Source organism: Phyllostomus discolor, chromosome 6, assembly GCF_004126475.2.
Source record: "Phyllostomus discolor isolate MPI-MPIP mPhyDis1 chromosome 6, mPhyDis1.pri.v3, whole genome shotgun sequence".
NCBI lineage: Eukaryota > Metazoa > Chordata > Mammalia > Chiroptera > Phyllostomidae > Phyllostomus > Phyllostomus discolor.
The window spans coordinates 42572900-42590524 of NC_040908.2; the positions used below are offsets into that span (position 1 = coordinate 42572900).

At 36.9% G+C, this 17625-nt stretch overlaps 2 protein-coding genes and 1 long non-coding RNA gene across 6 annotated transcripts in view; 1 reads left to right on the top strand and 2 right to left on the bottom strand.

Moving 5' to 3' along the window:
* The window catches only part of UGP2 (UDP-glucose pyrophosphorylase 2), a 60248-nt gene extending 47996 nt beyond the window's left edge, over window positions 1-12252 (top strand). For both annotated transcript variants that reach the window (XM_028514616.2, XM_028514614.2), the window contains exons 4-10: window positions 2123-2308; window positions 3594-3727; window positions 4869-5166; window positions 6705-6902; window positions 7415-7657; window positions 10380-10484; window positions 11783-12252. In XM_028514616.2, the coding sequence (XP_028370417.1) occupies window positions 2123-2308; window positions 3594-3727; window positions 4869-5166; window positions 6705-6902; window positions 7415-7657; window positions 10380-10484; window positions 11783-11890 (1272 nt within the window). In that variant the 3' untranslated portion in view covers window positions 11891-12252. The remainder of the gene's footprint in view (window positions 1-2122; window positions 2309-3593; window positions 3728-4868; window positions 5167-6704; window positions 6903-7414; window positions 7658-10379; window positions 10485-11782) is intronic.
* LOC118501110 lies at window positions 3636-4569 on the bottom strand. The gene is made up of 2 exons (XR_004903698.1): window positions 4329-4569; window positions 3636-4291 (listed from the first exon to the last, which is right to left on the bottom strand). It is a non-coding gene; the product is annotated as an uncharacterized LOC118501110 (long non-coding RNA).
* Window positions 12253-12823: 571 nt separating the features above from the next.
* VPS54 (VPS54 subunit of GARP complex) overlaps window positions 12824-17625 on the bottom strand; it is a 100409-nt gene continuing 95607 nt past the window's right edge. For all 3 annotated transcript variants that reach the window (XM_036028043.1, XM_028514613.2, XM_036028044.1), the window contains one exon: window positions 12824-14240. In XM_036028043.1, the coding sequence (XP_035883936.1) occupies window positions 14135-14240 (106 nt within the window). In that variant the 3' untranslated portion in view covers window positions 12824-14134. The remainder of the gene's footprint in view (window positions 14241-17625) is intronic.

Genomic DNA, 17625 nt, shown 5'->3' on the forward strand with positions numbered 1-17625 from the left:
GCCTTGTTTGTTTGTTTTTTTGCCTTTTGCATTGTTATACACACTTTAGACTGGCCTGCCAGTTTCCACCCGCCCCCCCAAATTTCTTGAGATCTTGATTTAGAATTGCATTGATCGGTTTGAGTAGAATTCACATCTTTGTATTAGTAAGTCTTCTAATTTATAAACATGATAAATACATCTCTGAATTTGTCTTTCGGTCTTTCTCAAATATGCTTACAGTGTTCCATGTAGAACTCCTAAATATCTTGTTAGATTTATTTCTAAGTATTTGATATTTTTGATGGTATTATAAAAGACACATTTTAATCAGTTTTATTTTCTAATTCATTATATACAGGAACAGTCTTTTTTCAATCACCTTTAAACTTTCTTAAGTATACACTTCCATAGTGTGAAGTATATTCACACTGTTGCAAAACTGATCTCCAGAACTCTTAGGTCTTGTAAAACTTGAAGTCTGTATTCAAACAAAAACTTGCCATTTCTTCCTACTCCCAACCCCTGGTAACCACTCTTCTACTTTCAGTCTATATGAATCTGACTACTCTAGGTGCTTTATATAAGTAGAATCATACAAGTATTTGTCTTTTTTGATGGGCTTATTTCACTTAACATAATGTCCTCAAGGTTCATCCATGTTGTAGCATGTGTCACAATTTCCTTCCTTTTTAAGGCTGAATAATATTCTATTTTATATATATACCACATTTTGTTTTATCCATTCTTCTGTTGATGGACAATTACGTTGCTTCCATTTTTTGGCTATTGTGAATAAGGTCATTTTGAATGTGAGTGCACAAATATCTCTTTGAGATTCTGTTTTCAACTATTTGGGGTATAAACTCAAAAGTGGAATTCCTGAATCATATAATAATTCTATTTTTAATTTTTTTAGGAACCATCATACTTTTTTTCTTAAACAGCTTCAGCATTTATACATTCCCACCAATAGTACACAATGTTTCCAAAAGCAGTTTTAAAAAAATGTTCTAATAATTTATTTGTAGGGTCTTTGGATTTTCTATATATAAAATCATCAGTGATTAATGACATTTTTGTCTATGGTAATGGATAAATTGAATACTATGTGGCAATGAAAAGTAAATGTATGGTAGCTACCATGTGAATTATTCAAATTATTTAAATCCTTAAGGAAGGAATTCTGTCTTTGTACATACCTAGAAATATGACAAAAACCCTATGCCATCATTCTCTGAAGGACAAATTTAGGACTTAGTGGAGGAGGATGGCAAGGAATATTTTAGTTTTGGTTTTTCCCTCCTTTGGAAAAGGAACAATGTGTGATTATATATATATATATATATATATTTCTCCAGAATTAAAGTAGATCCTGAGTGTACCAGAACTATTTATAGACTTGAAAAGTTTTGTGTATCCCCTTTGTTATATTGATGCAAATTGGGAATTTCTGCGGTTTTGGAGATGGTCTGAGAGGACTGCATGTTCTCACCAGCTAGCCAAATATTTGTAGACTGAACTTTCCCCCCAGTACTCCATTGTAAATGAACCACTGAACAACTTCTGCATGCATGGGAAGTTAGCAATAAGTATTTGATTTTGAACCAGAGGGCCTGTGACATTTCTAGGAAATGCAGCTGAAACTTTGCACAAGAAAGCAAACTCTTTAAGAAAGCCTGGAAACAACCCTGGGATTGGTTTAGTTTAATCTTCCGTAAAGCTGATTGAAGTACTTTTATAATCTTTTTTAAATTTTTGATTTAATTGTTATTGTGTTTTTACCCATTACCTTTTACTCCCCTTATATCTGCCCCAGCAATCACTACACTGTTGTCCATGTCCATGAGTCCTTCTTACTTATTGCTCAATTCCTCTACTCCCTAACCCTCCCCCCACCAGCTGTCATCCTGTATTCTATCTATGAGTCTGTCTCTGTTTTGCTTGTTAGTTCGTTTTGTTCATTAGATTCCACATATGAGTGAAATCATATGATATTTGTCTCTCTTTGGCTTATTTTACTTCACATAATGTTCTTCAGGCCCATCCATACCACTGCAAAGTGTAAAATTGTCTTCTTTTTTATGGCTGAGTAGTATTCCATTGTGTATAATTCTTTTTGTTTGTTTCTTTTAAATTTTAGATTCAACCCTATGAAAAGATAAAGGCCAGGGGCTTACCTGATAATATATCTTCGGTGCTGAACAAGTTAGTGGTGGTAAAACTCAATGGCGGTTTGGGAACCAGCATGGGCTGCAAAGGCCCAAAAAGTCTGATTGGCGTGAGGAATGAGAATACATTTTTGGACCTGACCGTTCAGCAAATTGAAGTGAGTAACATTTAGCCTTTCTCACAAGCTACAAAAATTGTTTTTAGTTGCTAAATTATTATAACTGTTACCTTATAAAATAACAGATGTGGATTTGAGCTAGTCAGGGAGCTTGCTTTCTTTTGTAGGTTTTAGTATATAAAAAAGTTTGGTGTTCCTAAGGGCATATCCTTGGGGTGATACAAAAGCTTTTGATCTTTAAATAGCGTTTGTGATGGCTGAAATCTCTGGGTCTCTTTGAATTTTCCTTTGATCTCCCCTCCACTCAGCCCCCTTCTTTCTAGAGGCACCCTTCATCACAGCTGGGATGCTGCGGCTTTATTAACCCCTTTGGGGGCTAGGGAGAATTTCACATTTCTGGTTAGAGGCTGTGGATGCTAAGAACTGTTCTTGGCTTCTTTCTTATGATGAAGTCATTAATCATAGACTGTAAGCTCTTCAGAGACCGTGGCCAGTCTTTTTCATTTCTTTATTTCTAGTTCCTAATACGGTGTTGGCAACCACAGTAACAGAACTAAGAGTAGCAGTGGCTAACGTGTATCCAGTACATACTGTACACCATGTATTATCCTGAGCTCTTTACATGAATTGACTCATTTATTCCTCTCAAAAACTCTGTAGGATAAGTACTGTTACCATCCCCATTTTAGAGACGAGGAAACCAAGGCACAAACAGGCCTTGGTTGCCCAAGATTCCCTGGTTAGCAGGTGCAGAACACAGGACAGTCTGACTTCTGAGGCCCTGTTTTCCTCCCACTCTGTTGCCTCGGCTTTTTCCACAGACTGAAGGATTTCAGTTAGGGTGTGATTCACTGCTCTTGACATAATCGTGAGAATAGAGAGCCATGACTTTGTAACTTTGTACTTAATTAAATCCTCACAATGCCCTGGAGACACACTAAATGCTCAGTCAGCACTTGCTGAAGTCGTAGGGCATGGTGGCAGGGCACACAGCTCCAGAGTCAAACTGTGGTCAGGAGGAAGGCGTCCCTGCCCTGCTGCTGACCTGCTGACCTGCTGACCTGCCTGCTCTGGGCCTCACGTAGCATCCACACAATGGAGACAGTACTTTCTCTTTCTCAAAGACTTGTGATTTTAATGAGCAAGTATGTAGTGAATTGCTTACTTAGCAAAATAGCTTCTGCTAAGTAGTTATTTCAAAACAATATATGTGGCTATATAAAATGTTTTGGACATTTTGTGATTAACAATTAAGAGTTCATTTTATACCTTTATGCAAAAGAAAATTAAGTCTGGATAATCTTATTGTCATTTTCCTCCCTAGCATTTGAACAAAACTTACAATACAGATGTTCCTCTTGTTCTGATGAACTCTTTTAACACAGATGAAGATACAAAAAAAATACTACAGAAGTATAGTCATTGTCGTGTGAAAATCTACACTTTCAATCAAAGCAGGTACAAGGAGTAGAAACAATTAACTCTGGGGGAGGTGGGGCCGGAGGTACTCCTGGGAAAGGACTTCTTTGTCTTGTTTGAACATAGTAGCTTCAAGATGTGTGACATGTGCCCAAGGCTAATGTTGCAAGTGTTTGATGCCTTTAGAGGCTGAACATGTAATAGATATGTGATTGCTCTAATCACACTGTGGTTGTGTAACTCCAATTCTTAAAAGGGAATCTGCTTGAGATCCTGTTTCCGGTCCAGAATACTTGAGGATAGCTTAGGTCTTTGCTTTCTGAGGGCATGTTTGGGCTCCAGGTGGAATCTTTCTATATTCCACAATATTGGTAACCTTCTTTCCTAATGGAAGGAATTTCCTTAACATCCTAATACAGGCTTGGGGGAAATTTAATAAATTCTGGAGAAGATCTTCTACTTGGGAAGGGAGATTATGTAAAAAGGAAGTGTGGTACAGCCCAGGCAACTGGGGAGATGAGGCTTCCATCTAAGGACAGACACGGGTTTATGTGAATTTGCACGGAAGAGATATTTCTGTGTACCTTTAGTTTTTCGGTGTTTCTTTAAACCTGTTTTTCCAAGGACTCTGTTATGTCACAGGTGCTCTGCCTCCATATTCCAGTTGCTCTTTAGTCTGTTACAGGGCCAGCTCCTCTCCCCGCATTGCCTGCCCCTACACAGGTCCTCACTGGGAGCAGGAAGCCACCTTCCCTGGGCACTAACCTGCTGTTGATTTTCTGTGAAAGAAGAGTACCACCGCTCAATCTTTGTTTATAAGAATGGACAGCTTTTCCCAAATAAGTTTTCAGGGAAAAGAACAATCCTGTGACCAAATGAGTTTGAGAAAACTTACTGTATCTCCTCTCCTTGACAGTCATAAAAGATATTATCTAAAAAATATAAGGTGTCCTCCCACCTGTGTGACTGTGGGAAAAAAATTTTTGCAGTAAATGTAACTATCTAGGGAACTGATTTTTGGACATTAGATAATGAGGTTTTTCTTAAATGGATTCACATCATCTGATTAAATTACTAATGACAGACTGAAAAGGAGGGGAGTTTTATTTAACATTAAATGAACTGTTTTTCTTGAAAGTTTGCAGTGTTCTAGAGTTGATAAAAGCCCTTTTTTTTTAAGGTACCCAAGGATTAATAAAGAATCTTTACTGCCTGTGGCGAAGGATGTGTCGTACTCAGGGGAAAATACGGAAGCTTGGTACCCTCCAGGTCATGGAGATATATACGCCAGTTTCTACAACTCTGGTTTGCTCGATATCTTCATAGGAGAAGGCAAAGAGTATATTTTTGTGTCTAACATAGATAATCTGGGTGCCACAGTGGATCTTTATATTCTTAATCATCTAATGAATCCACCCAATGGAAAACGCTGCGAATTTGTCATGGAAGTCACAAATAAGACACGTGCAGATGTAAAGGTAAATACTGAGAGGAAGCAGTTTGGGGACTCACATCTTCACATTTCATAGGTTATGTAGTTCAAACTTTTATTGGAAAGCTCCCGTGTGAAGCAGAAAACACTTACCCATTTGGTAACATCATTTTAAGACAGAACAAGATAGCATTCTGTAGAGTACCCTAACTTCTGTGTGACGTAACGATGTATATATAAATCCAGATTTAATAGTATTAAAATCATCTTTACTTTTTGAATAATCTATGCGGGCAATCTTAACTGAAAACAATTCCACATATTTGTAACAGAAATTTGAAACATGTGAAAGCACTTTCAGTAAGTTTGCTCAAACCTTTATTCTTCTAGTTTGAGTCTTAAGTATTTCTATTTCATTGTTCCTTTAATGAAAATTTACTATTTCTAGTATAATATGTATTTCTGTGTTTGATCACTGTAATCTCTCTGTAATTGCAACAAAATGCAATTTTGTTTAGCACAAAGCAAAAATTTGATTATTTTTTTTAACTTTTATTGAATATATTGGGTGACATTGGCTAATAAAATTATATAGGCTTCAGCCCTGGCTGGTGTGGCTCAGTGGATTGAGTGCCAGCCTGTGAACCAAAGGGTAGGTCACCAGTTCAATTCCTAGTCAGGGCACATACCTGGGTTGCAGGTCTGGTCTCCAGTTGGGGGTATGTGAGAGGCAACCACATTATCGATGTTTCTCTCACTTTCTCCCTCCCTTCCCCTCTCTCTAAAAATAAATAAAATCTAAAAAATAAAAATTATATAGGTTCAGGTGTACAATTCTATAACACATCGTCTGAATATTGTGTATTCACTACTCCCAAGTCAAGTCTCCTTCCATCACCATTTAAAAATCTGGTTTTCAAACTTTGCATGTTTAGAGGTAATGAAACTTGGCCTTTGATGAAATGGTACACAAGGTTTTACTAATCACTCACAGGGAGTATAAAAAAGGTGGGCAATGTGTGAATACTAAAACAGTCAGTTCCTGAGCTGGGTTCTATGCATTTATAAATGTCCATCCCACCCATGAGTGAATGCTCCCCTCCTCCCACACTGCTGTGGCCTCATGACTGTAAGGCCACACAGTGGTCACTTCTTGTCTACTTGTGCCTCTGTCTTCCCTTTTCTCCCCTTATCCTAGAGAGCTAGTCAGAGCAGGGTCTGAGGCGGTGGGACTGGTTATTTTGTGATGGCAGTGGTTTAGGAATAAAAGGAATGACTGTTCCTGTAGCCAGCCTTCAGAAAGTGAGAGAGACTGATGTCTTCCCAGAGCTTCTACCGTGGACAAGAGGGTAGGTATATAGTATAAAGTAACAGACACCCTAAATTGAATCTTAGAATCTTTGGTTCTGTCTTCATGTGTACTTTGTTTTGTATCACAGACTGAATCACTGCCAATGCTTTTTATTTCTAGAGGATTTTATCCTCAGTGTCTTTTCTGTAACATTCACAGGCTATAAACAGTATGGTATGAATGTGGTTGGGAGACATGTGGAGCACTCATACATTCTTCTCTGCCTTTTCTAGGGTGGGACACTCACTCAGTATGAAGGAAAGCTGAGACTGGTGGAAATTGCTCAAGTGCCAAAAGCACATGTTGATGAGTTCAAGTCTGTCTCAAAATTCAAAATATTTAACACAAACAACCTCTGGATCTCTCTTGCAGCAGTTAAAAGGCTGCAGGAGCAGAATGCCATTGACATGGAAATCATTGTGAATCCAAAGGTAAGTCAAAGTGCTGGCTCCCTGGTTCCTGAGATCATTGTAGGCTACACACAGGCCCACTCCCCGACTCCCACTGGCCTGTCTGGTGCATTGTCACTCCTTTTGCCTAGTCAGTCTCTCCAGGTCCTGGCTTTGGCTTTCAGAGTCTACATCCAGCTCTTTAGGGTGCTGGGCCATGGTGCCCTTACTTGGCCCTGGTAGTGGCAAGAGCACTGGGCCCAAAAGTAGAGGATGTACCTCAGCTTACTTGTTGCTCTGATACTTAGAGGCCTTTTGGCCATAGGCACCTTTCTGAACCTGCGTTTCTGTATCATAAAATGGGAATATTACTGAATGGAAGAGCTATGAGGCTGAAAAAAGATAACATGTAAGCACCTGGCTTATGGTAGGTACTTGATAAATGTTCTTGAAATTCTGCATCCTTCAGTGGACCTCTGAAACCACTCACCAAATATGAACATGGAACTAGACTGTCCAAACCTATACTCTCCCTCCCTCTCTTCTTCTTACAGACTCTGGATGGAGGCCTGAATGTCATCCAGCTAGAGACTGCGGTAGGGGCTGCCATTAAAAGTTTTGAGAACTCTCTAGGTATCAATGTTCCTAGAAGCCGTTTTCTGCCTGTCAAAACCACGTCAGATCTCTTGCTTGTGATGTCAAACCTCTATAGCCTTAATGCAGGATCTCTGACAATGAGTGAAAAGCGGGAATTTCCTACAGTGCCCTTGGTTAAATTAGGCAGTTCTTTTACAAAGGTATGTAATTACAAAGATATGATATACACATTAATTTGTATTTCCTAAATGTGTAATTATAATGATGATATACACGTGAATTGGAATCTGTCTCTTTTAGACCGTTACTACTTTTATCAGAAGAATGTTAGTTCTGGCTTAACAAACATAGCCCCTTCCATTTGCTGAGCAGTGTTCTACATCCCAGGTATTTAGCAGTAAATAAAACAGACTACAATCCTACCTTCATGGATACTATAGTAGGGTAAGGAAGATGATAAGCAAATAAATTGAATGTATAGTAGTATATATATCAAGTGGTAGAAAAGCCTATGGAGAAAATATAGCATGAAGAGGAATGTGTGGGTGGGGTAGTAGTGGTGTCATTTTACATTGGTGGCCAGAGACAGCCTCACTGAGAAAATTTGTGTCATGCATGTGTCTGGGGTGAAAGATTCCAGGCAGGAGGAACAGCAAGTCCAGTCAACCCAATCCTAACATGAGAAGGGGAATCCCCCAAAATTAATCATGTTAAAATATCGAGAGGTTAATGCAGTGGCAGGGTGAGCCTTTGTGGCTGACCTGTAGAGTCCTGCTATGCCATCCAAACTATTCTAGTTCTGGTTGTGGTTTAGTGCCACCTGGTGTGTAGTGGGTCTTATGGCTGCATTGGAAATTCCAGGATAGCCATCTGGCATCTTCGTAGTCTCTCCATTATTTGATGCCTTTTATCAGCCTGGTTGGACTGGGAAAATACTGGTGATGCAAGGACCCACTATCTTCTCACATCCTGATGTGGGATTGCCGACCATATTTGGACTAGCCTCATGCTCCCTTCAGTTCCCTCCCACTCTCCATATCCTGCAGGAGATAAGAACTTCAGCTGCCTCAATTTGAGAACAGGGGCGGCATAGGCAATGGTTAGTTGCTCTGAGGAAGAACATGTTTTGGGCACATTGGAGAGCACAGTGTGGCCAGAGCAGAGTGAGCAAGTAAGGCACTGGGAGTAGGTGGATTATGTAGAACCTTGTAATTAAGTATTGGGAGTACTGCTTTTTTTTTTCCTTGTAGATGAAAAGCTATTGGTGAGTTGTGGGCTGAAGAGTGAATCAGGGAGACTGAGGAATAGGTTGTTGCAGGAATCCTGGCAAAGGGAAATGGTGCTTTGGACCAGGGTGGTAGCAGTGGAAATAGTGAAAAAATGTTGACATTATGAGATATTTTCAAAGTTGTATCTGTAAGAGTCAACCATTGGCATAGATGAGAAGATAAAAAAGAGTAAGGATGACTCCCAAAATTTTTGGCCTGTGCAACTGGAAGCATGGAATCACCATTTACTGAGATGGGGGAAGGCTTGGGTAGAGTAGGTTTAGGGGGAGTAGCATGGGAAGTTAAATTTTGGAGATACTACGTTTATTAGACCTTCAAATGGAGAAGCTGAGTGTGTAAGTCTGGAGCTCAGAAAAGGGATCTAGAAGACACAGTTACATTTGAGAGTTGTCAAGTTATAGCTGGTATTTAAAGCCATAACATGGATCACCTAGATGGCAAGTGAGGAGTGGAGGTGGGTGCTCCAAGAACTGAGCCCTCGGGCACTCTCAAGACTTACATGATGGGGCTAAGATGGAAGAAGCAGCAAAGGTGACTGAGGAGTTACAGGTTAGGAACTGGGTAGAAAACCATGAATGAGATGTCCTGAAAGCCAAATGAAGAAAAGAGGGAGTGATCATCTTTGTCAAGTGCTACTGCTGAATCAAGTACCATGAATGAGAATTCACCATAAGATTGATCGTAAAGAAGTTTTGGAGACTTACTGGAATGGATTTAAAACAGAATAGAAGAGAAATTGGAGATACAAATGTAGACAACTTATTCAAGCATGTTACCTTAAAAACAAAAATAGCCATAGATAGAAAGGAATATAAGATTTGAGGGTTTTCGTTTTGTTTTTTAAAGATGGAATTTACAGTATACCTATACATTTATGGATATGAAGCGATGCAGTCAAGAGGGGAAAACCATTGAAGAGGGAGAAAGGAGAAATGCTGGACAGTATTCTTTGAATGGGCCGTAAGAAGGGCTGGTCTTAAGTTGAAGGAGAACTAGTACAGCCTCAGTACTAGGAGGGACAAGAGTAATGGGTGAGGGGGCAAGGCAGGGGTGGGGGTTGAGGATGGTAGCAGTGGCAGTAGAAGCCAGTGAAAGTTTTCCAATTGCTTCTGTTTTTCTCAGCAAAAAAGGAAACAAAGCCATATAGGACAATTTCTAGTGCCTGTAAATATAAGGAAACAAGAGGCAAAGACATTAATCATTTATAATGATAATCTGTGCAGTTGCTCTTCATTTCTTCTGAATCCTACCCACCCTAAAGCCGAGCTCCAGTCTGGTGTGCTTCAGACCATGATGACCTCTCTCCAACTAACTGTGGGTTATCTAAACTACTCATATGGCTCTTAGCATAATAGTTGGTTTTCTCTTTATTATTCATTTTCTGATGTCTGATCTGCTCAGCTCTAAAATGCTTGATTTGAGGGGCAATGTTATTTCCTGGTCTCTCCTGCACAGGATCTAGCATATGGTCAGTGTTTAACAAATAGGTTCTTCCCTAACAAATAGATTCTTCCCACAGAGGGCCTGAACTTGGCCATAAACAGAATGTTTTTACAGTTCAGTTAAACTATTTTGTAAATTTAGTCCTTAGCCCATTTTTGAAACAATTTATATGTTTCCATTTTTCTTTCAGGTTCAGGATTATCTAAGGAGATTCGAAAGTATACCAGATATGCTTGAATTAGATCATCTCACAGTTTCAGGAGATGTGACATTTGGCAAGAATGTTTCATTGAAGGTGTGTTACGAAAATTACAGATCCTATAGCTTTAAGAAACAGGTTCTATTTTCTAGTCCTAAATTCACCTTTATTTTAAGGAATACTTCCTAGTCTGTACCAGATGTGTAGATACAGATACAGTTAAAAAATGAAATAGCTTACTATAATATTTAGTATTAATACCGTCTTCCATAGATATACAACATAGTTAAAATACAATTATAATTGTTGTATATGGGAATTTTGTGGAATATAGCATTCAAATGGAAAGCACACACTAATACATAATTGAACTGGTACTATTTTATTGAAATATGACAATCTTTAAAACAGAATCACTGTTAAATTAGCATTACCTCACTAAAGATGACTATTTGAAACTAAATAAAAGTAGAAAAAAATGACAACTTCATTTATACTGAATATAATCTATTCCTATTAAAGTAATCTGTTGTCATCAACTATTATAAACAATAGTCATTCACATTCTGTAGTACTTAGGTACTTTTATAACCATCATTCCAGCCTGACATAAGAAATGGGAATAACTATAGGTATAAGTGTTAAAGCTCAGAACCAGACACAACAGATTTTTCCTAATCAAGTAGTTTTTAAAAATCCCATACCTAAACCCCTGGCCAGGTAGCTCAGGTAGAGCATTGTACTGACATGCCAAGGTTGTGGGTTCAATCCTGGTCAGGGTACATACATACAAGAATCAACTAATGAATGCATAAATAAGTGGAACAAATCGATGTTTCTTTCCCTCTCTCTCTAGAATCAATAAATTTAAAAAAATGTTAAAAAATAAAATCCCATACCTAGATTTCAGCTACTTAAATGAAGATCCTGAAAAACCAAAAACCACATATATATTGAATTTTATTGCTCATACTACCCTATCTAACCAGTCTCACTTAAGATATGAAAAATTTATGAGTAAACTGTTCTTAATAAAACCCCCAAACTGATATGTAAATATAAACTAAGCACCCGTTAGTTTCTTTGTGGAAGTACATAATTCTGGTGGCCCTGGAAATAGTTCTTTGAAAGGGCCAGTCATGTTGCGGCACTGGGTTTACTTCCCACTCCCTGTACCACTTCTGATAAGGAGACAAGGAATCTAGGAATAATGCTGGGAGTGTTGCAGAGGACATATTACAATTTTCCTTAACATGTTATTTGTTTTTCATGTTTAATGTTTGCAAATGTAGTTACTGTTGTAAATGGAGTTCTACATAAACTTGATGAAAAACCAATTGCATTTCAGCTTCAGTTGCAATTACCCTCTTGCTTTTTGTTTTCCCATCCCTTAGGGAACTGTTATCATCATCGCAAATCATGGTGACCGAATTGACATCCCACCTGGAGCAGTATTAGAAAACAAGATTGTATCTGGGAACCTTCGCATCTTGGACCACTGAAATGAAAAAATACTATGTACACTTTATACTAATTATGGGTTAGTTTCTTATAATAAAATGTTCTCTAGGATTCTAAGATAGGCAGGTACATTACTATTTTACTGTAACCTGCAGTGTTAATTTTTAAAGTAGAGTTTTCTGCCTTTAAGCCTAAGAGTATGCTTTTAGCCTAAGAAAAGCACAGATGGAAGCAATACTTTTCTTCTTGGAAGAGGATCCTGAACGTTCATCTTTAAGTGCAATATTGTTTAATCTGAAAACTGGGGCAGCTCTGCTGGAAAATCTTTTAACAGAGGCCTCAGTGATGGTCACTTTGAATTGCTTGTGATTTCAAAAATAAAGCTGTGAAGCAATACATGTGTACATTTATACTTTTCAATGCTAAATTTATGAAATGGTGAAGAAAAATGGTTTACTGTTGCTAAATAGTTACTGTATCAGTTGGAAGATTTGTTCTTGGAATAGGTTGTGCTCAACCAGTTACTTAAAAAAATCAAGTTTTTGCATTTCTGAGAATCTTAACCACATCATTATTTCCATAGGAATTAAACTTGAAGGTATTTAGTGCCTTTTATTTATTTAGTTCTAAAGCTGGGATGCCTGCCATACTTTCCACAGACTCTCCATTTATTTAAAACAGTGGTGTTTCTTTTCCCAGCTAGAGGAGTGGGGGTGGGTGGAGGTAGGACATTTCTTTCACATCCTTGTTCTACAGTACACTGGGTGTGGGTATAACTTTCACAAGTTCCCTTTCCTTGAAGCTTCGTTTCTTGAAGCTTCCTTGTTGTCACTAAAAAATGTTCATGAATAACCTTTCAAATCAGGTCTACAGGTAGTATAACTTGTGGCTTTTCTCTTAAGAATCAACTACATTTTCCAATTCTTCCATACTTGTTTTTTGAGTAGGCCACTTGTTTAAAGTTTACTGTATACTATTAAAAAAGTTGTCTTTTAAAGTCTGGTAATTGTTTACAGCTTTATTTCAGACAGACATTTCAAAGCCAATGACATACCTCTATAATGAAAAAGGAAAGAAAACAGGCTTTCCTTTTAGGAAACCAAAGAGCACAAAATAAGACTATTTCATTGTACATAATCACCACAAAGTTAGGCACTCCGACAGGGTTAGGCAAGATTCCTGGTGTGAAGTTAGGCACAGGCACTTTCATTTGTAGAGTGCTGCTGATTCTAATTTTGAAGGTAGATATTACAAAAAGTCTGTAAATAACTTACTCATCACCTCATTTTCTGGCCCCAACACAGGAGCTTATATTTTCTGTTTCTCCCTGGTCTTTGTTCTTAGACACATCAAAAGTAACTTAAAACAAGAACCCAAGGAAACCATATTCCATGTTATCTAAATGTTAAAATGAAAATGCATAAGTGGGCAGAATATATAAAAACATATTCTTACCTCTGCTAGAAATAAAAAGGCAAAAAACCAAAACCCTTTCATAGATATTTTTATAAAAATACAACTATTAAACTGCAGACTTTCATATACCACTTCTGAAAAGCATTTAAATTAGTTGCATAAATAAACATCAATATCTTATTCTGTATTACTTGTGATCACCCTTTCAAGTATTTAGACTATTCTGGAAGGCTTCACCCAGTTGACATAGAATGATGGTAGGAGGACTGAATATGTGACATACAAAGCCTGAAACTTAACATTGGTCACTAACACAAAAATTAAATTCCTAAATCCAAGCAATCAAAAGTTGTTTATTTTTTATAGAAAGATCTGTAAAAAAATAATTTTTCAAACAGTTTTACTTTCATAGAGAAAACTTTCTACAGAGGTTGACTAAGATTTTAATATTTTAAATTGTACCATCATTAAATAAGGTGGGACACCATATGAATTTCATTGCACTGGAAGAAATGCAAAGCATTTTTTAATATAAAGTATACAGAGCATTCTAGTCAGCTACAGCTGTGTTACAGCTATGTGTTCTTTTGGATTTGGTCCAAAGAAACCTGAGTCTGTTTCCAGAAAGAATGAGAAATGTTATAGACACCTGATCAGCTACTCCTCACTGAAGGAAGCATAAAACAGGCATTCCTTGTAGATCACACTTAATCCCCGTTTCCCAACACTGATACTTTCCTTCTCCCCTTCCCCTACCCCAGTTCACTTTGGGTTCCAGGTTCAGTTCTTGAATTGCAGGCATCCAGTATTTCCTTTATAAACATATACATCCCATGGTCAGATAGGCTACCCAGTTTTCCAGGATGTCATCACCTCTTCTGTTCCCAGATCTCAGCCATATTTAGGTCCAAATCTTTAAGGCCTTTTAAGGCTTGAAGATTTCCAGTGTAAAAAGCTACATCTGCTGTGACCAACCTAAACATTGGAGAGAAAGTTATTTTTAATCTCAAACTTTATAATTAAAGTAGCAATGCTCACAGAGTTGAGTCCTATCCTAGCTGCTAGACTGTTATTCAAAATTCAGATTTCCTAGAAACCAAATGTCAATATATTCCTGCTATCATATTGACAGACCACTTAAGTGCTTCTGTTTCAACAATAAATATTTTAAATCAGCGCAGATTGGATTTAGTTTCAGAATTCTGCCCAATAAATTAGAACAATGAAATAGAGGAAATTACAGGTTAAGCTTTTTTGATCTGTTGTCACTAGAGCATACATGTATATGACTAATAAAATCACAGTACTGATAATACAGCAACACTCGATGAAAAGAGAGAATTACACTGAGCTGTCACATTAATGCCTATAATGTGAAGAAACACTCCTGGCAAGAATGCTTAGGTAAACAGAAATATCAAATCTGCATAATTAAATAGGGACGCATCTGATTCTATGTGTATTTTGAAAGATGTGACCCATGGAAAAACAAATAGGAAATCTTGATGCAGTATTTTGTAAAAGAGAACTCTGGCTTTACTATTTTAATAAATATATAAGTTCTGGATTGCTGGATACCTTGGGGCAAAGGTGTTTAAGTAGCCTTCATATCTGTAGTACAGTCTAATTTAAAAACACCTTTGGACTTAGGTACTTAGTGTTTCACCTTTTATCACATAGCAGAATTTATTAAGGACCATGTTTTTTGTTCGAAATTCACTTAATTGAAGGATTCTAAATTATACTTCTTGTGATAATATGGTAAGTACAGTGAAACTGACAGCAGTGGTTCAAAACAGAACAAAACTTTTCTAAGGCAAGATCCCTACATTAAAATTAAAATTAATGTAGATCTCCATTTAAAAATATCAAGTTATGTTTAGTAAACACTATTTACAATCTATATGAGAAAGTGCACAGAAAATGTTTTATATCAAAACTGAAAAACTGATAAAAGAGAACATGACACCCGATACTTGCAACATATATAACCAACAAAGGATTAGTTTGAAGGCATCTATCTAAAATCAACAAGAAAAAGATAATACCCAAGAAAAATAGGCAAAGAATATGAACAGGAAAAGTCACAGATGAGAATCTCTGAATGACTAATCGATGTATGAAAAGATAACAAACAGGAATTGCAAATCAAAATCAAATACCATTGTCTTCCATCAGACTGGCAACAAAGAAAGCCTCAACAGCAAACGTTGACAGGATATGGCAAAACAGTGGGAGTGTAAACTTGGTAGTCATTTTGCAAAACATTCTGGTAATACTTGGTAGAATGGAAATGTACATGTGCTCTAATCCACTTGTAGGTATATACCTAAAGAAATGGCCAAACCTGTAGATGTGTATAAAGATCTTCACTGTGGCATGGTTGTAATGGAAAAAGTACTGACCTAGAAATCTATCACTAGAGGAACTCGGATACATTCAAGATAGGTGATTCATGTGGGACAATACAGTAAAGCAGTCAAAATATGGATAATTTACATAACTATAGATAAGTCAGTAACAACATTAAGTAGAAAAGGCAAGCAGAATATACTATCATAAGCAAATTAAATGTATAAAATACATTTTTTTAAAGATAGAGATAATAAATGAGAAAGACTTAAAGGATATAGACCAGATTTACTATAAATATTGCCTAAGGGATGGAGGGAAGTGAGTAAGACTGGTGATGGGGTCCAGGGATACTTCAGCTTCATTTGCAATGAAAGCTTTTTTAAAAAAAATTTTTTTCGAGTGAAAATGTCAAAATTTTAAAATGATCAATTCTAAGTAGCAGCAATATAAGTATTCTCTTTGTCTCTTAAAATATCTTAAGATAGAGAAAAATCACATTCAAAAGAAAAAGTACAGTGCTGGGGAGGAGGAGTAGGGAGCGACTGCTCTTCCTCATGGGGAAGTAAAAAATGTTGGGAACTGAACAGATGGTGATTGCACAGAAGTGGTGGTTGTGTGAATGTTTAAGTACCACTGAATTAACTGTAAAACAGTTCATTTTATGTTATGTGAATTTCACTTTGAAAAAAGTGCGTTTTTAGAGTCAATCATTATAGCAACAAAAATTCTTTTAAGTACATAGTGTATTATGTCTTTGGCTAGAGCCTAGGGGTTAATTTTCAAGGAATTCTATCTTTCAAAGGATTACTGAAAGACACAAATCAATTTATACAGAATTAGTGTCTTTAAAAGTATATGACAGTGAAGATCTCTTAAGACTGTATTGATCTTCAAATAGCTATATTACCAAAGATAATAATGGGTAATGAGTTAAACTGGATGCTTCAGAACTACTGGTCTGAGAAAAATCAACAACCCAGATTCAGTTTTGCAAATTAAAGTAGAAGGGTGAAGTGGGAGTTAAAAATATTAGCTCCTTCTGAATAGTCTCTGAAAGATATTTGATGTTCATTATACTAACTTTGAACTCTTCTAGGGCTTTGAAATCTTTGAAAATAACTAATTTAAAAAAAAGGAAAAAAAGAATCAGTAATCAAGACAGAGAATCAGATTTTTGTGTAAAACTTTGAATTTCAGCCTGGCTGAAAGATTCAGCAGTCTGAAACTTCTAAATAGTTTTTTTGCATAATCAGTTCAGGGTACTTCTTTTTAAGGGCAAGGCCAACTTCTTTCTGACTGCAGAACACATTTTTCATTTGTTCTTATAAATCTGACATTCAAGCCTGAAACTCCTTTAATTGGAATATTTTATTCCTAAAAATCCATGGAACAGGTAACACACTTAAGAAATCACTGCATTTTGTATAATCTTTCCCCATATCTTTCAGAGAGTGTAAGTGATCTGCCCAAAGTTACAAAGCTAGTAAGTTGCAGAACTTAACCCAAGTTTTCACATTGTAAATCCTGTTTTCTCATATATTCTATAATATATTTCACAAATGATATATAGTTTGTTCAATGGCTTGTGATAAGATATGTACATATTAACCCTTACTGTTTTGTAACCCTGTGAAGGCATTAGGCAGATTTTATAAATAAGGCACAGAGGTAAACTGGCTTTTTCATGGTGCCACAGGTACAAAGTGGGACTTTTGAGTTGTCTGGATAGCGGAAGACTCTATTGGGTAACCTAAGAAGGTACTACTAACCCACATGGCCTCAAAACAGACATGTAAGGTCAGTTAAGTAAGTGACCATTTATAAAACACTTTAACATAGACAGATAGACATAGATATATATCATCCACACAGAGGAGAAAAAAAGCAAAAAGTTTCTGATTTTACAATTTTTTGGCCCCAGAATGACTGTAGTGGAAAAGGACAGCACAATGATTACAACAAATCAAACAATTTGATATGGCAGCATTTGGTAAAAATATTTTGA